The 20,562-nt window shown below is 42.0% G+C and overlaps 1 protein-coding gene across 1 annotated transcript in view; it reads right to left on the bottom strand.

The window, feature by feature from the left end:
• The window catches only part of SLC16A10 (solute carrier family 16 member 10), a 61,518-nt gene extending 47,181 nt beyond the window's left edge, over positions 1 to 14,337 (bottom strand). The window contains exon 1 of the mRNA XM_064707895.1: positions 13,777 to 14,337. Within this exon, the coding sequence (XP_064563965.1) occupies positions 13,777 to 14,155 (379 nt within the window). The 5' untranslated portion in view covers positions 14,156 to 14,337. The remainder of the gene's footprint in view (positions 1 to 13,776) is intronic.
• Between the last annotated feature and the right edge of the window lie 6,225 nt (positions 14,338 to 20,562).

Below are 20,562 nucleotides of genomic sequence, written 5' to 3'. Positions count from 1 at the left end.
TAAAAAAAATTGAATGGCAGGTACCAACTGGCATCTCTCAGATACTTTGGCAAAGAATTAGGTCCTGCCATGACAAATTTCAGAGAAGCGATGCACTGCTTCAGAGAGGAAGCGATTTGCAGTTTCCAACTTCTACCAAATGTGGGACTCAGCACAAATTCCCTCTCCCAGAGACAGGACATGACTGGCTGGCATCTGTGTCTGCCAGCAGCTCTATAACCGTGCCAAGACCAAAACTGGAAACAAAAAGGTTAAAGGGCAGTGGGAGGGTGGGGAGGACACACCAAGCAGCTCTATCTCGCCTCCAAGAACAAGATTTACAAGTCTACCCAGTACTGGTTGGTAAACTACTTCAACTTTCTGCATGTTTTCACACTGATTTTTTTACTCTTCTTTGTAGCCTAACTTCGCTCACCAAGAAACCACTCAAACATACCTGGAAAAGCTGCCTACAACTACCTCATATATGGAAACAGCTGAAATGGATCCAGCACCTATAATTACAGTCTAACTGTTGGGAGTTATAGAAATGAATTTAAGCATTCCAAATACAAAATGAACTTGCCTTTCAAGAATCATTCAAAAGTGTTAGCTATGAAGTCAGCATCAGCCTGTTTTCCATATGCCATGAAGTAAAGATCGTATAACATCACATGGAAGACCCACCAGCAAACAGAGATAAATTACTGACTACATACAAGATCAGAGCATCAAAGAGTTCCATGGGGCATTGCTTTCTGTATTGATCCTATCAGGCTCTGATAAACCTTCAAAAGAAAGATAACTTTAGCAATAGTCCCCTAAATATCCAACTAACCAGGTTTGTAAATGTGGACTGGTGCATGTGCCATTGCAGATACCGTTACAGCAAGGTCCACAAAGATGTACCACGTACTCATAAGGTAAGACAGCATTTTTTGGCGTTCTACAGGACACCTGGACTTGGATTCCAGTTGCATGTGAAAGCACCCGAGTGAGGATGTCTGTGTGAGTGAGGAGTCAAAGCTCCCACTAGAGGCAGTGGAGATCTAGGCAGCACAGCTTGGGTTAACTGTAGAATTTCAGCCCACCCAAAAGTTAAAAGCTGGCATCTGCCCAGCTGAGTAACTCTCCACAAACCACTAAATGTACTCCACAGACCTCCAGCCAGTATAATCTGCCAGATGAATTCCACACCTTGCCAGTTTTCTCCAGGTGTAACACCACTCTTGCATCACTGCCTGAAAATGTCACCCAGCATACCAGTGCAACAAACACAGAAGCAGAGCAAAGCTAAACAAAACAAAAGCAACAAAAAAACAAACAAAAACCAACCAAACAAAAAAACCCCCACCACACTAATGAAAGCAAAACACACATTACTGGTGCAGAGTGATGCCAAGCATCACTGAATGACTGGCACCTATGCCATTTAGGAAGACTGTCTCACCTCAGTATATATCATGCCTTTCAGAATATAAAAAAAACCCTCCAACCATCACATTTGCTTCAGCACTCCCATAGTGACCCAGATAAAAACAGGAAGAAAGGTAAGGGAGAGGAACAACTATATATAGTTTACCCATTATTTTAAAACAGGCCAGATATAACCACTGAGGGCAAAAAATATACATATAATACTTGAAACTCTCCCTAAATTGGAGGCAAGCATATGAACAGACCAGGTCTAAAAGCCTATGGTCTTCTATCACAAAATATTTGCAGTACCCTTGTCTTCCACTAAATTGAAATTCATTACTTACAGAATTTCACAGAAGTTATGACCCTCTAAGCTAAACCAATTACACACAGGAAAGTGCTTTACAATTATGAAATTACTTTAGAAAAAATGGAGAGGTAGCTAAAGACAAAAAGTAGCTGCCAAGCAAACAAGAATGCCAACCAAGCAGAGCTGTAATCAGAAGCAGTACAAGTCAGTTTAGAAGACAAGCACTTACATGAACAAGCAAATCAGTGTGGATGCAGCATTCCCAATGGAGAGTGGCTTAACAAGATGTCCCACTTTTAAAACAAGCAGATACCTTTGATCTCCTCTTCACTAGCCCTGACAACAAGTGGATGCTCCTTTTTCCTTCCTCCGCATTTACTCCAGTCCTGAACTTCACAAACCTTTGTGTAAACACTGCTAAGCCATTCTGTAACTATTTCTTAGCCTCCCACTAAACATTCATTCACTTCCCCAATCACTAACTGTTAATCCCACAACTCAATTGATGTCTGCTTCACACAAAACTACACCCAACACTTCACTAAAAGGTTGAGCACTTCAGCCACTTATTCAAGAAAAAAAGGACTTAACTCATTCTATAATTTCACACTTGGTGGCAAGATTACCTTAAAATGAATTCACCACTCCTAAGCTATAAGTTTTGCACACAAGATAGGAAGGAGTTCTGACAATAATGGCATGGAGACCCTGAGAGAAAAAGTTAGTTCATGGCCCCTGTGATTTTTCTGTCATGCAATTTAAAATTCATAAAAAGCAAATAAACTGAAAGGTAAATCCTATCCAGGGGTGCATCAGGCACAGCATTGCCAGCCGGGCAAGGGAGGGGATTGCCCCACTCTGCTCTGCACTGGGGCAGCCTCAACTCTAGTCCTGTGTGCATCTTTGCAACAACCTAAGAAGGGTATAAAGTGTTAGAGAGCATCCAAAGGAGGGTCACAAAGATAGTGGAGAGTCTAGAGGAGAAGCCCCATCTGAGAAGGGACTGAGGTCACTTTGTTCATACTGGCGGAGACTGAGGGGAGACCTCATGGCAGTCCACAACTTTCTCATGAGGGGAAGAGGACAAGTAGACACTGATCTCTTCACTCTGGTGACCTGAGGGAATGGCCTGAAGCTGTGCCAGCAAGGGTTAGGTTGGATATTGGGAAAAGCTTCTTCACTCAGAGGATGGCTGGGCACTGGCACAGGCTCCCCGTGGAAGTGGTCACAGCACCAAGCTTGACACAGCTCAAGAGGAGTTTGGACAATGCTCTCAGGCACATGGTACCTCTTGGGGTCACCTTGTCCACCTTACTCATTTCTAAGTATGACCACTCCTAATTATCTTTTAGAGTCCACTGAGCCTCCCCTACTTCACATTTTAGTTTAACACACAAAAGAAAAACAGTAGCCGGGTTTTAAGCCACTGGAACCAAGTTGTGGTATCTTAGTCACAGAAAATCTTCTCTTTCAAAAAACCAAGTAAGTGTGTTGATGAGGAATTCCAGAACAGTTGATTCAGCGCTCTACAGATCTCTGCAAAGATGAAGAAGAAGCAAAGCCCTACCCATCTTTGGTAAAAGCAATGTCTTGATAAAAATAAAGTCTTTTCATTTTAAGAATGCTGTTCATATTATCCCTGTCTTTTGTACAATAAACACTGACCAGCAATCTCTCAGGCTGAGACTCCACCCAAAAGAACTAGCACTTAGTTTCCAGAGAATTCACACTGCCTATAAACAGCAAGCTGTGAGAAATGCTAAGATTTATCACCTTCAGAAGACAACATAATTTCAATACAAAAATTTGCTACAAGTTCTAAGTTTCTATCCTTTCCATTCTGATTCTTAACTCAAAACCTAAAGGAATGCTGTCCCATTAAGAAGCCACATCGTTTTTTATCTGAAACTCTGGAACAACCACATAGGTCCAGATGGAGGCAGTTTTAAAGACATGAGAAAATTTTTCACCTGGGTTTTAAGTTTCCTGTTTATAGTATAGCACCTCTCTTACCTACTCTGATCAGGAAAACATGCACCTGGAATATTGGTAAGTGGGATACCACATCAATAGAAAAGAAATCTCAATTGCTCAGAGACAGTACCCCAAAGAACAAGCAGCAGAGTAGTTTGTAGAATATCCACCTTTCTTGACCTTTACTTTCCGAATACAATTATCCTTAGTAAATACAGCTAAATTATCTACAAAATATTTTAAAATATTTTGAACAACTGTTGAAATATTGACACTTCAGATAGAAAAGTAATTAATACAGTATACAGTTGGTGGCACAGACCTCAATGCAGAGACTGAGCATAACATACATTAAGTTAAATGCCTTAAACACATATACAAAAGATCAATACTGCAGCATGAGGTTGCATAAATTGCATGCTACTTACTATTTTCTTTGCCTAATATCAGAAAAAGCAAAAAAAAAAAAAAAAAAAAGAACACTAAAGTGGGACCACGCTGACTAAACTTCTGGCTGCATACAAAGACTAACATCGTCTACACCAATTTTGTGCAGTTCTACTCCAGCCTTTCCACTAATTTACCTAATTCTGTCCCAGTCCCCCCACACACCTCCAAGGGTCAGTGATTTCACTGCATGAAACTAAATGTTCATTGAACTGCTTCACTAAGAACAAAATAGTTTTATATGTACAGAGGTGTAAAAAGCTGATAATGCTTCATGCTTCAATTTGTAACAAATGGGGTTACTCTGATAGGATTAGAAAATACATCCCAGGCTTGCACATTTAAGCTTCCAGAAAATGTCCTAGTGTTGATTTAATATTCTAGATCACTGCCAGTACCCAGCTGTGGCAGAAATTATAAGTTGAGAGTTCTACTTTCTTTCAAGTCTGGAATGCAATGCTGGGTTTTGAAGAGCCTAAGCTAAATAAATATTTCAAAGGTAAGAAATTACTTGAAGTTATAAAAGAACAAAGGGCAACTTCAATTTCCCTTTTGTGTGCCAAAATCATAAAGGCTTTCTCTAAAGCACATTACCTTCAGTTTTGTCACACACATGACAACTTAATCCAATGAACTCAAGGGCCAAAGGCAGTATTTTTACAGATAAATTGAAGGAGAATCCAAAAGTCATCATATAAATAGTACACTCAAGATTCAAAAAAATATTATCTAGCCGTACAAAATCAACTTTCTGATAAGGCTGTTACTCTGAACCATGACACATACCATTGTCATGTCCAAAATATGCACCACAGGTCAAGTCTCAATTTCAATCTCATATGCTTTGAGGTTAACAGCATCTTTAGGTAAGGCACTGCAACACACCTTCCTTCCTCTCATAAAAACAAGCAGCCCTGTATAGAAGCAGATCTCATCAGCCAATTCCAACCACTTTTCAACTACTACAGTATGCACCAAACTGGAGCACACTGAAAACAAACAGGCTCAGTGCGACCAGTGGAACCCACTGAGATTGTTCCAACCCCAGCACGTTCAGTTACAACACAGGATCAAGTTACTATCCTAGAAAGCCCTGGCTGCACACCCCAAACACACTTAGTGCTTCCAACTCTTTGGAAAAGAGCTACAGCCTCCTTGGACCGTGCTAACCCATTGGTTTTACACCCATGTCCTTGCTGCCCAACTGCTCACTGCAGGTGGCTTTGCTGCCACCCAGACTCTAATCCAGAGCAGACTGAGCAGCTCCCTAAGAGACACACCTGGGTACAGAAACCACTCAAGGCAAAGGCACAGAAGGCAGCCCAAGGACAACAGGCAGGTTTAGAGTGCTGACACCAGAGACAACACAGACAAAAGTCCCCAAAGATACAGCCCACCTCCAACACCTCAACTCACTCGGGATCACTTGGTAATGAATACTAACCTGCGCTTTTCCTCTTGAATTCTTCAACTCTTAAGCTTTCAATGCAATATAGGAAGTGCTAAAACTAGGACATCTCTAATTAGAACAATCTCTTTTGATGTTGTAGTTAAATAAAGCGGGTTTTTTTGGTTTTTCTTTCTTCAAAACAAACTTTCCTACCTGGTACACAAGAACACTGTTCCATACGGTTTCATATAATGAACTTGCCACTAAGAAAGCTGCGTTTTGGTCCAAAAGAAAGGACTCTTCATTCATTCTAGACTGCAAAAGCTTAAAGGTCACAGTTTATTTTGAACATTATATCATAGTGTTTTATCCTTGCTCAGTCCCAGCACTGATAAAATACAGCTAAAATTACATGGTACCAATATCAATATATATTTCTTTACAATTAAGTAGGAAGACTTATTTTATTTACACAATGCATTTTCTACTTGCAATGTTTTTATTGAAGCATCTTGAAAAAAATTGCTAAAACCCAGTTTAGGAGTTAGAAGACAATCTTTACTGCATGTTTTACAAATCATTTCCCAGAGGAAAACAGCTAGAGACTAAGAAAATTAAATTAATAATTAACATGTTTTGAATTACTTATTATTCCTCCAATCTATGTTCTTAAAAATGCAAAAGAAGAAAAAAAATATTTGGCACTTGGAAGACATATATAAAGTACAGCTCTGCTGAATAAAACACACTTCAGAAGATAAACAGCCAAAGATTGCACTATTTGTGCTTACTCAGAAAAAAGTCAGCAAGGGAATTACTTTACAACTTCCAGTCTAAGTACAAGTCCCCACCATGTAAGTGACACCATGTTCCATGGGATTATAGACATGCTGCTGATAACAGAGACTGGAATCAACATCCCAGTAATCCCTTCCTGTGTGTGGGAACAAACTAGCGCTGATCATTTTTAAATTGGTCCCATCCTTACTAAAGGGCTGGTATTAATTTAGCTATTAGAACCAGTCATTCCTATCCAGTTCCCACAAAAATTAAAGGCAATATCCAAAACAGAGCTGCTGCTATTGTAATAAATTATATTTCTGAAATGCAAACAGATAGGATAATTCTGAGAAAACATTCCCTCGTGATCTTGTACTTTCTGTACATATTTGCTGAAGGTTGAACTGCAGTGGTCTAAGGCTGCATGGTTTGTTCACAAAATTAAAGAATAAAAAAAAGTGTGTGGAGGACATAAGAAAGAACCTATATCATTCCTTCACACAAAGACTATTTTAAAACCAGACAGTTATATTATCAGTGCTACATTAGCCTGGATGCAAGTAATCACCGCATCTCCTTCCCCGAAGTTCACAGAGCAGAAGCAACTTCACATTGGGTAATTATTTGCTGAGCATTATAGATGCTTATTGAAAATTCTTGTTTTCTTTAGCAATACACAGCAATAAAAGTTAGAATTTTCTGAACATTTTTCTCATTTCAAAGCATGATCTTTGGTGTGGAGAATTCTATTAAAAGAGTGTGGCAGGCAGCAGGCACTCAGACACTTGAGGAGGTGTGTGCTGGTGCAGTATTTACTGCACCAGTATTTTATTTACCAGTATTTATGTTACCAGGTGAGGGAAAGGTGGGAGGGGATCAGCCCAAAGCATGACACTGGAGGTGACAATGGATTGACTTCATCTTCTCTGAGACCTTCAAGTGTCAAAAGCCTGGAAGGAGGCAGGAGCAGGCAGTCTGATTACTACTGTGAAACCAGCAAGGGGATGCAGAGGTATGGGGTTGGTTAGGTTCAAGCAGGAAGGGCTGCAGGGGGCAATCTCAGCATGCACAAATACCCCATGAGAGGATGTGAAGAGAATGAGCCAAACTCTTCTCAGTGCTGTTCTGACGAGAAGCAAGAGACAATGGACACAAATTGAAACAGAGAAAATTCCATTTAAAGGTAAGAAAAATCTTCTTTGCTCACAGTAGCCAAACACTGGCACTTTGGATGCTGTGGAGTCTCCATCCTTGGATCAAAACCCAACCGGGCAAGGTCATTAGATGCCTGCTCTAGTAGACATTGCTCTAAGTGGAGGCTAGAGTTTGTTATTATCTCTAACTCAGACTGGCTAAGAGTAAATAGACATATATACATATTATGCTATCATAGTTTAAGAACAGTGCTTCATTCAAGACTAGTAACTCAATAATATTTAAACTTCAAGATGGCCTTCAATAACACTCCTTTTAGGAGGCTAAAGAAATCATGATAAAAGAAACTGAACATTATCAGGAAATGGAAAGTATCCAGAGGCATGCAGACTGTGTTGAAAGACGAAAACATGTTTATGGATAGGCAAACACTAAGCATGGGTACAACTTGCTAAATCTAAGAAAAATGTTACAGACTTTGCTAACTTCCCCTTTAAACAGCAGTTATTTAAGGCAACTCAAAAATGAGGAAGGGATCTGAGAAACCTCAAAGAATGGCAGCCAAAAAACAGATGAGTAAGATGGCATTGAACAGACTACAGGGACCAATTAAACAAAGCAAAGTTGAAGAGCAAGGAGTAATGCACATTGGAAAACTTCAAAGTGAACTAAGCTTCACTGACTGCAGGTACTAATAATAAGCAGCAAGAAAAACATTATGTTATGTAAATAATGCAAAATAGACAGCACAATGTCATTAGCGTACATCACTCATGCCAGAAAACAGCAAGGCCTCATTTTGTAAAATGCCACATTACCTTTCTTCTCTACATTACAGAGAGTTAGAGCAACAGAGATATTGACAAATAAATAACATTGGGAGCATGAAATGTATTTCACATGCAACAAAACTGTCATGAGTAGAGCACAGTAAAACTTAGTATTTCAGTGGATTTGCATGAAGGAGATTTTAGAGGATATAGTTTTGTCTGACAGGCAGCACACCAGAGTTCATAACTTGAGGCACGTGGATTTAATGCAGAGCAGTGACAATTCCCAATCATCTTTAGAATTCTAGAGGGATGTTTCATCACTATGAAACTCAAGTACTGCCCCCAAAGAAAACCACAAAAATTAACTGGAAACTAGCTTTCAGGCATATTAGGAAGATTATTCTCCCTAACAAAGTTGTTTGTTGCAAGTTGACCTGCCGTTGGAACAGGAAGAACCTAACAAAAATTTTATATAAGGAAATTTTATATAAGGAAAAAAAAACTCACAAGAATACAACCTAAGTAATCACTCTGCAGAATAGTTGACAAGACTACAAGAGAAATGCTCCAAAGGTACAAAGACATTGCATGTCTGCATGCAAAAACAGTAGTGGTATTAGTCATTCTGGTCTTAACAAAGACAGCATACTACAGAAATTGCCTTCAACTTTCCAGTTTGACCCAATCATCATATCAACTACTCCAGAATCTTCATTTACATAGGTATTTCTAATCACAATGCCAGTCAAAGGAATACAAAAATGACTGCAGCTGAATAAAATGAAACACTATTTATATATCAGGTTAGTTTTCAGGTTAGAACTCACTGTTGGTTCACTGCTCTTGTTTCAGCAGCCAAGCAAACATGAGAAGGAAAGTAGACTACAGCAGCACTGATAATCACGTGCACTATATAAGCAATTCCATTGTTTTCTTGTGTAGCCATTTTTCTGTTCAATATTGAAGTCCAGCTTTTTGTGGAAGTACATCCTCCACTCCAATGTAACCCTTATTCACCAAGCTGTTAGGCAGTTATACACTTCCTTGTACCTCACACAAATTATACTTGTGTACTCTGATAACTTCTGTGTTCCAAATTTGACTTACTACTTCTTAAAAAGAAAAGCCAGTTGCTTTCTCATAAGCCACATGACATAGGTCCAGCCTGCCAAGGTTCCCAGTTTACTGGATACAGCAGCCCATAGATTTAGAAACATAAGTGTGGTTCTGAAGGACACAACAGGACTTGAATTATATCAAAATTGCTGACGGTCTTTATCTCTGGAGGGAAACTCAGGAAGATATCAAAAGATTGCAAAAAAACAGTAAAGGAAAACTTCAAACTCTCCTGTGAAATTATGTCTTGTAGATCTTTGTAGTCATTCAACATTATCTCCTCAGTATCTGAATTACAGCCTGAATGTGAAAGTAAAGTCAGAATTCTCCTCCCTGCCCTATCAAACTCTCAGCAACCCAGGGCCAAGAGCTGCGATGGTGCCAACAGTGCTGAGGCAGCCAATCAATCATGCTGATATGCAGATATGTCACCAAAGGCTGCACCTAAGAGAGCCAAGCCCAGAGGCATACAAGCACACAGATAACCAGTCCAGGCAAGGAGAGGGGGTGTTTTCCAGGAACACTGGCTAACAAAGCAAACAGATGCAGAACTCTGACAGGAGTACATGTTCCCTGTGCAGGTGATACCTGTACTCACAGGCGTATTCAATACTTGCACATGAGAGAAAAATCCAGTGGAGTTACAGAACCAGCACTGCAAATCATAGAACAACTACAAACATTGCAAAACATAGAAGCAATTAAAGTAGTGGAACTGGTAATTTTATCTTTTTTAAAATGAAACCTACAATTTTTATCTCTGTTACCGTTAGAATCATAGCATTTATTTGCTTTTTGAAAACAAGCATGGGTACATATGCACATAAAAACCTATACAACAGAGGCAACTGTCAAGAGAGCAAAACACAGGACTAGATGGGGCTCACACAAATATCTGAGATAACAACAGGACTGGCTCAGTGCCCCTCATCCCCATGTGACAACTCCAATAGGGAAAGGAACCAAGTGCTCTTCCTGTCCAGACCCTGGACTGGTCTGGACCAAATCCTTTCCCTTCAAGGGTGACCAGACTACAATTGTGTTTAGACACTAGAGGCCAGCTAGGTCTGCCCTATTTCCAAGGACCACGAGCCTCCTGCACTTAATTGCCATTGTTTTTTTCCACCCAACTCGTTTCTCAAACAATGAACTATAAACAATGAACAGAGTGGTTTCCTGAGACTTCAGGCACACCTTTCTAGAAGTTTCATACTTACTTACACTAGGGGCCTTTCCTCTTCTGGAGTTGTGAATCAAGTACTTTTTGAACAAAAAATGGCTACGCAAGGAAACAATGGAGTTGCTTATATAGTGCAACGACATAAGCAAAGAAATTTGATTTTTGCTAATATAAATACTAAAACACTGTGTACTAGTTACACTCAAATTTTTTTCATAAAAAGGTAAGGTGTCCCTTGAAGGAATTTTTGAACCCTCTATGACCCACAAGTTTTTTCCATTAATACTCCTAAATCCAGCAACAATGTTAATAATACTTCCTTAACTTATTTATCCAGTGCTGATGCTGCATGCTGTAAACTGCCCTGCTCATACTTTTGGTTTCTTCCACTCCCCATCTGCAAGGCAGAGTCACTTCTTGACTACATCTTCCTCCATTCTGCCTCCTCCCCTTTTGCCTTCCACACTGAAAAACACCCACCCATCTACTAACACTAACAAAATTAGCATAGCCTATGATATGTAATGCCCTCCCATTTTGCCTTGCATTTTGACTTTTAAGATATTACACTATGTTGTTAAGAGATACCAAAAGCAGCTTTTATCATAACCTACTTAATTCCTCTTTTCAGGAAAAACACCAGGCAAGAGATGACTACTGACTGGTCTCAAAAGAGCAGGCACACAAAAACCTCTGGCAACACATATGCTCTTGGCAACAGCTAAGCAATCCTGTAGTAAAAAAACCCAAAAAAACTAAAAACAAACCAAAAAACCCAAACAACTAACAGACCTGAATTCTTCGGTGCTGTGGATCAACTGCAAAATTCCACAGACACCTGTGGTCCTTAAAGAAATTAACTGGAATACTCGTGCCTCTCAAAAAAGCAGTATTTCAGATATTAGAGGAATATTTTTTTCCAGAAGGATTAGACTATTAAACTTTGCTTTCCAAAGCAAAGCCCCACAGCAAGAAAACTTTCATTACAAATTCCAGTTTTCCAATTCATTAAACTTGACTAACTCAGTTACCACTGCCAGGTTTGAGTTGCAATCAGTCCAAACACAAGAGAGTCAGCAGATTAAGTATTTGAATCAATACCATGGGAATGATCAGGCTAGACTTTTCTCTAACACTAAAATCATAAGTGACTTTTCCCTTCCAGTACCCCAACTCATCAAGGTACTTTCAGGAAGGGAAAGGAAAGGAACGTTTTTTATCTGCTGTGCTTTTGTTTACTCCATGTATTTGCAGTCCTCCTTCACATGCACACAAGTCATCTAGGGAAGGCAGCTATCTTGCAGCATTTCCCCCAGTTTGAACCCATTTGGATTAATAAAAAAAAAAAAAAAAGAAGCAGAATTAGAGCCTTCTGCATTACTCAAACCAGAGTACATCTGACAAAGCAAAGTGCAGCTGTAACTATTTTTCCCCCTCACATCACTTAAAAAGCAATACAGGAGGTGCTGGCTATATCCAGGACTCAGAACTCTTCCTGCTCTTCTAAGCAGGATGCAAAAGTTGGCTCTAAAGCCAGGTTCCAAATTCCCACCCCCACCCCCCCATCCCCCTCTGTTTTCTGCAATTGGGCAAATCTTCAAAAACAGGAGTGAAGCACACCCACAATCTCGCCTCACTTAGACATCAGTGATGCAATTACCCTTCTGGAAGGCAGGAGATAGGCTGAAATTTTCTCTTGTTGATTATTTTGACTACTGCACTACCACCTAAAGACCTTTTTTATTTTTTCAGTACAAGACAATTTTTAAGAAATTGTTACTACCGAAAAGATACTCAGAAAAAGCAATTTTTACACTTCCCTACAATGAGCAGGCAGAGTATCAGCCACCCATTTGCTCATGCCCTTCTGACTGGCCAGGAGCTCCCAGGGCAGCATGCAAACGTTCACAGCACATTCTCTGAATCGCATTCTTCTCCTGTGCAGGCTAAGGAGCCTAGGCACCTACTGCTGGATGTGCATTTCCCTTCTGAGAAACAGGCACTGCCCAGCCTGGCGTGCAAACGTAGCTTCCCATCTTCCTAGCTCGAGAACACTGGGGAATACACCTTGTACATCACTGCAAGCTGTTTAAATGCTGGAGACAGCATCACTTAATGCACCACCACAGCTTTTCAGCTTTCCTACTTCAGTCTAAACACCTGCCCTGATTTTCTGTCTCAGACAGAAATAGTTATTAAGCTGCAGGAGGAAAATTAACTTCTTGACATCTCAACTTTAGGCCCACTTATGCAAGTATTAAGGAAGACATAAATTTCAAAAGGTCTGTAACACCCACTCTGTACTGGAAAACTTTTCTAGATGGCTTACAAGTCTGCAAGGCTAGATATTTTTTAAAGAAATTAACAAAAACATAAAAGACATTTTATTTTTCAGTATTTCATTTTAATAGCTTAACACGAAGCTATCGTTTATGTAAGTCAACTTTATTATTTACTATAATAAAATATAATTTTCATTCTGCCCCTTAATTTCAATTGTTGTTATGCCAAGGGCCAAAAACTGCATTTCCTCAACTTACAAAACCAGAGCACAAGACACTTTCCATAGAAAACTTACATAAAATAAAACAGAATGCATGGTCACCTTTTAACTAATTGACACTTAGTGTCTAAAGTGCTTTAGATCAGTAACATGTGAGAGTGCTGTTAATGTCTTTAAAGTTTAGTAAATATCATTAACGTCACTGGTGAGTTGCATGACACTGGTCGCAGCAGCAAATCTGCACATCAAAATGCCGGGTTTGGAAACTGTCAAGCCCATTCTCGACACATTTTAAGTGTCACTATACCCCACTCTTAATTGATCTTGATTTAGGCTAACCTTTAGGCTAACGGGGGCAGGGCAATAAAGGTTTCTGCGACCAGAAGTGTGCATTGTAACCCATAACGCACGACAGCAGATGCCTAAAGATGCAGCGGTGGAAGAAGCGGGAGCACACCTGCTCCTCTCCCGCAGCTTCTCCCCCGACACCCCGGAGGTGCTGCCGGGGGCAGGGCTGTGAGGGCGCACCCCGGCCGGGGCAGCGGCCTTTCCCCTCGAGGGTATTCCCGAGTGCCCCAGCAGGCTCCGGCCCGGCCCGGCCCTCCGGAGGGGTCCCGCTCCTGCGGCCCCGGCAGCGAGAGCCCCCGGCCGGGACCCCGGGACACGTCCTGCGCTAGGGCTGCAGGCGGGGAAGGCCCGAGACGGAGCGGGCTGGAAGCCGCCCCGAGCCCTTCCCCGGCCGCCCCTCACCTGTTTTGAAGACCAGCTGCTTGTCGTCGCTGCTGCCGAAGAGCCGGAGCATGGAGACGAAGAGGACCCCGCACGAGTTCTGAATGCCGAAGACGGCGCCGTTGCACCACATGGCGGCCAGCATCACCACCCAGCCCCAGCCGCCCTCGGGGGGCTCCGGCGCCGCAGCGCTCCCGGTGCAGCCCGGGCTGCCGGGGGCCTCCTCCGCCGGGGCCGCCGGAGGCTGGGCCCCGCTCTCGCCGCTCCCGGGGCGCCACTCGCCGCCGTTCTCCCGCCGTGGTTCCTCGCCCGCCGGCGGGCCGGTCAGGGGGGTCGCGGCGGCGGCGGCGGGGTCTGCCCCCGCGCCCTGCGGCTCCAGCTGCTCGCTCACCGGCGCCATCCGCGGAGCGGGCGTGAGACCCTCCAGGCGCGCCGCTCCCGCCTTCCTTTTACTTCTCCTCGCGACCTCTCGTCCCCCGCTCGCTTCAGCCCCTGGCCGCGGGGGCTGCGGGCATCCTGCGGCGCTCGCTCTGTTTATCTGTCCGCCCGCCGGCGTGCGGGACCGAGCGAGGCCAGCGCACACCCCCCTCTTCCCGCCGCGCCGCCGCCGCTTTATTTTAAAAGGGGGGCTCCCTCGGGGGCGTCAGCGACACAGAGCGCTTCCCTCCGCGCCGATTGGCCGCGGGAGGGGAGGAGGGAGGGAGGGAGGGGGGCCGGGGAAAGGCAGGCGAAGCCACGCTCCTCTCCGGGCCCCCCCCACCTCGCCCGCCGCTCTGGCTCTCCGGTGGAGGGGGTGGAGCGGGGCGGGACCGCGCCGTGGCGGCGGCAGCGAGCGCACGGTGCGGCGGCCGCCCGGGGAGGGGGAGCGGGGAAGCGCAGGGCGAGGCTGGAAGTCAGCGGTTAACGGCCGCCGAGAAGGGGCGGGAGGCGGGCGAGCGCCCCGAGCCTGCACACAGGTACGGCAGAGCGGTAAACAAGCCCCTGGCCCCGCTCCCGGGCCCTGCCCGCTCCCCGCGAGGCAGGGCAGCTGCGCCCAGCGGTGTCCCGCCCCAGCTGGGCCAGGGGGAAAAGTCTGAAACTCCCGCCCCGGCCGTTTGCAAACAACAAGGAGATAAGGAGAAGCCGCCCCAAAACGCGCACCCTCCGGCACACACGCACACCCTCGCAGCCACACGCGCGGGGAGAACCGCTCCCGGCCCTGCCCAGCGCCCTCGGCCCCTGCGGAACTTCAGTGCCCACTCTCCTGGCCCGGGAAGGGCTGCCAGCCCCGCACGGAGGCGCCCGGCTCCAGGGCCCTCGAGGCATTCGCTGTCCTCCGGGACAGCTGTCCACCTCCTTTCGGGACGCCCTATGCCAGGGGACACCGTGCGCGAACTGCTGCTGCCCAGTTGTCTTTGCTCCTCTTTAGCAAAGGAAGAGAAAGTACTTGCTCCTGCACACCTCTTGACATGTTTCCCATTTGCACAGAGGCATCAAGTCTTGACCTTTCCTCCCTACAGCCAGGGAAGTGAGAGGATAGGAAAAGCACAGGTCAGGAGTGTTAAATGACAAGTTTTGGATTCATGATCCTGCTTCCAAGCTTGCAGACGCACATCTGTTCCGCTGTTTGGCAGCTACATACGTTTTGAGCAGTTTGGGTTGATGAGGAAGAGAGCTTCTTGAAAGAAAATCAGCAGATTAAATCTGAATGCTCTGTCCTTCCCTGTGAGATCTGGAGGGCTCAAAGCATCCTCTTGCATTTATACACCATCCCAATTTCTTCCCTCAGAGCCTGGGCTGCTACTGCTATGCCTACTGTGGCATCCAACTCCCCAGCCTGCCTGCCAAAGCGTCTTCTTCCTTTTTTATCCCTGAATCACCTTCCCCACTTTACCTGCCAGTGGCCACATGGAAAAACAAAGCTTAGTCCAAAACAAAGCACAGCTTCTTAAGAACATGTCTTCTGGCTCAGCACACATTGCTTTCCACGTGAAAAGTAGTAGCAGCTAAAGAAAGAAAACCATGTAATGATGTTGAATACATTTGTGATTATAATGGAGTGCATTTTATAGGTGCACTAATCTTGCTGCGCATTCACTGTCTTGTTACTCGTGCCCTTCTGAGTTAAACATGAAAATATTACACATAAAGATACAGCAGTGGAATTCAGAAAAAAATAAAAGCCCAGCAACGAAACACAATATAGTTCCATGAAATACATAATGATTGTCAAAGCAAAGAGAGACTATTTGGCCGACCACTGAAAAACACATCTGTTCCCCCCAAGGAACAAGTCTGGATGCTTATTGAAACCCCAAGCCTATGATAAGCTTAACTATGCTCAAAATGTTTCAAAAGCAGTTTAACGTGCAAAAGTTAACAGTTCACATTCTCCACCAAGTCTTTGTCCAGAAGCTGTTTTCTAAATCTGTTGAGCTTTCTTACAATAATTAAAGCTTCCTCCACCACAATTTAACATTTTTTGAACAGTTATGACAGAGCAAACAAAGCTTTTTTAGTTTCAGATTCAATCTTCCTTATGTGTGTCAGCAACGATTAACTTAATTAAACTTTCAGTTGCATAGAAATAAACAAGGGTAAAATCCAAGACTGGGTCTTAATGCGACTGATCCAAGGGGTCATGGCTCCACAAATTCTTAGATACGTTTCTAACTCTTAGTGAGACTCCTCAGATGGGAGTCCTGAATGGAAGCCTGTGAAGTTCACAATGGAAAGTCAAATCAGCTTGAGGGAACTGCCACGTATTTTTTCCGTTTTGGACAGTGTTCAGTTTAAGCTCAAGACTCAATTCCTTCTCTGTGTATTTTTTCAAGGTAATATTTATGTACTGCAGTTTCATTTGCGTGTTTCCTATAAACACTACTATGACTCCCCCATTTTTTAAGATAAAGGATGTGTCTTTAGGAAAACTCATTATGAACATATTGTGTGCAGCTTCCACTTTGGTGCATTTTTTAAAATAGATTCTGTTTTCCAGTCATTAAGATTCTTATACCCCGATTAGTATGAACAAATTATTTTCCCTTTCTGCTCACATTTGGGAATGCATAGTCAGAAAATCAGATTTTCCAGAACATACAGTTTTTGTAAATGTGATGTCTATAACTATTTTGAATGTTTCTTTAATGTTCTGTACCTTATTGTCCTATTGCTGTTTAGCTAAACTAAAAAAATATGTCATATTTATATATTAAAAAATTTAAGCTTGTGAGGTCTTCCTTTACAGGCCTTAAGTAGGTATCTAGAGAAATTTTGTACCTCTTTGGTACATTCTGCTCCTCTCAATAGCTAAGCCTCTTCCCTTTTGAGAGAGGTCTCTTGAGATCTCAGCTATTTCCCTAGTAGTTCCCAAGAACAAGAACAATAAAATCTCACTCTTCATAGTCAGATATTCCATAGAAGACGTACTTTGCAAACAGAATATGGGCAGGTTTGACTGCAGTCTGATTTCTGAAGTTTTTGATTTCTGGTTTTTTGTAACCCCAAAGATTCACAATAAAAGCACTGTTGTTTAGATTATTGCTATCAAAGAATTTTAGAAGTATTATTTGAAAAAAAAAACAATACTAACTCTGGAAAAGTATGTAAAAGGAAAGCTGCCTTTGTGGCTCTGTGGGTTTGAGCCCTGTATGTTCACAAGAAAAACAGTTGAAAAGGAAAAAGAAGGAAGATGAGCAGGAGATAATCACCATAAAACAGTGAAAATAAAGAGGTTACATAGATATAGAAGATATACCTCATGTATAGATAACTGCATATGTTTCAGCTAAATTGTTGTTATAAACAAAAAGAAAAAAAATCATAAAACCAACAGCAAAAAAGAGAGAAAAGTGGAAATAAAACAAGAGAGTATGGATAAGCTGAGAATGTGATGTGAGGAAAGCCTTGGGTTTGTCTAAGATTCCTTCCTGTTTGTGGTAATGTGATTATTTTACATGTTTTATTAATACCCTACAGCTGATAACAAACAGCAATTGTGCACACAAAAGACAATGCTCTGCAACAGACATCTGCCATGGTGGTACTTAGGCTGTGCCTATTTTAGGATCAATACATAAAAGACCAATGCCAAAGGAGGAATTTGCCCTGTCATTTGTGGACTTTCAAAAGCCCCAGGGGCCAGGAACCCTATCTTCTGCAACCCTATCTGAAATTCTAGCCAGTTCCCCATTAAACATTGACTCCCTTTCTCACAAGCTATTGAAAATAGACCAAGACTTCAGTAGCTCTCACAGGCAGCATTTTCTTTGACCATAAAGAATATTTCAATTGCCTGTGACTTAAAAAAAATAGCTATATTGTTGAAGCATGCTGTTGGTGACACACCAAGACAGCTTTTCCATAAACCATTTTATTTTTAAAGCTTTTCAAAGTCATGTAGTATTCCACAAAAGTGCACAGAATGTCAAGCCTGAAGAGTACATGTTCAGAGAGATTAATTCTTCCTTCTTCTGTTGATCTGATTAGAATTTGTACTGTAATCAATGAAAACAGTATGCCTACATCATCCAGAAAAAAAAATAGGTCTTCAGCAAGATGCCTAACTTTGCCACAAATTTTCCACAAGTACAGTAGAAGCAAATCCAAGAAAGAAAGGAACTATGCAGAGAGGACATGAGGCTAATATAGAATCTTGTGGCCAGTTAGACTAGTGTATGATATTAATGATTAAGCCTTTCTGTTCTTTAATTTTCAGCTAGTATTATTAAGACACCTATTCAGGAGAAGGATTTGGACTTAGGTCAGAAAGATGAGATAAACAGGATAACCATTAAAACACAAAAACATATGGTATCGCCAACTGCGTGAAGATCAACATTCGATTAAATGCTATTCAGTGGGCAGTGTTTATGCTTCTCTCAGCCAGACAGGATGTCCCGCTGATGTTTCAGACTGGGCTCCAGCTGAGTCGTATGAGCTACCAGGGCTGCATCTGACTGCTGAGCAGATGAGTCACATTTTCAGAGGCAAAACCCACAGATTTTACTTGTTTACTGAGGGGAGTGTTCGAAGTGTCTAATCCAAATTTGATAATACCTACAGTAAAAGTTTTCTAGACTGCTATTAGTTGTCAAAATATAGGATCCTTCCTAATTCCAACCAGTATGAGAAAGGGGAAGAAAGTAGACTACATGTCTAACTGGTGAAGCTAAGGAAAAGCAACACATCCATTTCCCACTTCTGCATTTATTTAAAATACCAATTCCAGATTTAACATCTTCCTTTTTTAAGTTCACCTTATGGCTCAGGTCTGGCTCCTTTACAAAATTAAACTCAGGTTCAGTTTATCATTCAGTGAAGAGTGGATGGGACTTGACCAGCTGTTGTCTGGAATGTGGTTGACACATAACTGCTACTATTAAAGGTGAGCAAGTGAAATAAAGTGGCAGTCACTACCAATCAAAGCCCTCTACCCTTGCCAATCCCCAGCTGCACAAAGATAAATTTTTGATGGCAGACTTTTAGTGCAGGCCCACCTTGTCACTATCTCCATTGTGAACATCTGATCAGGGATGTCATCTATGTAGTGTTGGTAGGTGGGAAAAGGGGTGCAAATTACTTCAAACATTAACATTTATGAGTGATGGTGAAGGAGCCCAGATGACTAGCTTAGATGTACAAGTGAGAACTCTAAACACCTAAAATTTGGTGAAATTAGTCCTGCCCATGGATATTAAGTTGAAGAACATCTTAAGATAATTTTTATTCTGACCTCAAACACGGAATTTGTTTTGATCCTATTGCTAAATGAGGAAGCATGAAGAATACATTGTCCTAGCATGATCATTCACCTCTCTTGGCAGTGAAATAACTAACAGTGCTGGCAGCATTCTTCCTCAGCTTCAAAGTTAATATCTCTTTCAAATGAGCAGGAACTGCTTCAAGCCATTGTTTTAGGCTGTCTTCAGGCTTGGTTTGGTACCACTGCGCAGGTCAAGTATTTCATATTGCCTGCATTATCATAGGATCTAAGCACCTCAGAGTTCCTTCCTCTGTTTATGTAGATTTAATATCTTCCAGACCACCTTTGCAATCTCAAGAACTCAATTTTGTTCTCAACAAAAGTTTGGAGCATCCGAGAAGTAAATGTTTTACCAAATCAACCAAATCAGACTGTTGTCCAGAAGCAGATTTTAGTTGGTTGCTCAGTGGCCACTCAACTAATTTTTCAGGCTGTAAAAAGCTGAAAAAGAAAAAAACTACTAACTCTGACAGTACTAAGTTGGAGTGAAAAACCACCAGGAAGAGAAGTGATACTAATCTTGCTGACTTGATTTTTAAGAATTCTAATTTCTATGGAAGTTAAATTAACTTTGTTGATTGCCAAAGTTAATTTAACTTCCATAGAAATTAGAATTCTTGTCTGTTTGTCCCTTTGAAAGTGTTTCTGTATTAAAGGCTATAGCAAGGGCTAGCAGGTGGCAGTGGCCCCATTTCAAGGTATGATTTACAACACTGTCAGCATTTTACTTAACTAGGTAAGCAAAAATGTGTATCCAAGTGAGTCAATTCAAATATTAAAGCATATGAAAACTGTTAACAAAGTCTTCCATGTAGAAAGTCTACTTGCCTTTGCAAATTGAACAAATTTCCATTGAGAAATACAACATTAAAAATATCTGACATTTTAAGACTTATAGGGGTATAAAATACAGCAAAGAATAGTTTTGGGCTGTACATATTTGCATGGAAGTATTTAAACTATATTGGACATAAAATATATGGTAAATAATTTCATGCATTTACTTTGTAGCTGGTTCAGAAGGACTTCATTCTGTTTTTCTACTCATGAAGAGTTTCTTTAAT

This window comes from Zonotrichia leucophrys, chromosome 3 (assembly GCF_028769735.1).
Source record: "Zonotrichia leucophrys gambelii isolate GWCS_2022_RI chromosome 3, RI_Zleu_2.0, whole genome shotgun sequence".
NCBI lineage: Eukaryota > Metazoa > Chordata > Aves > Passeriformes > Passerellidae > Zonotrichia > Zonotrichia leucophrys.
The sequence above is the reverse complement of the archived record's forward strand: the minus strand, read 5'-3'. Positions and strand labels throughout refer to the sequence as shown.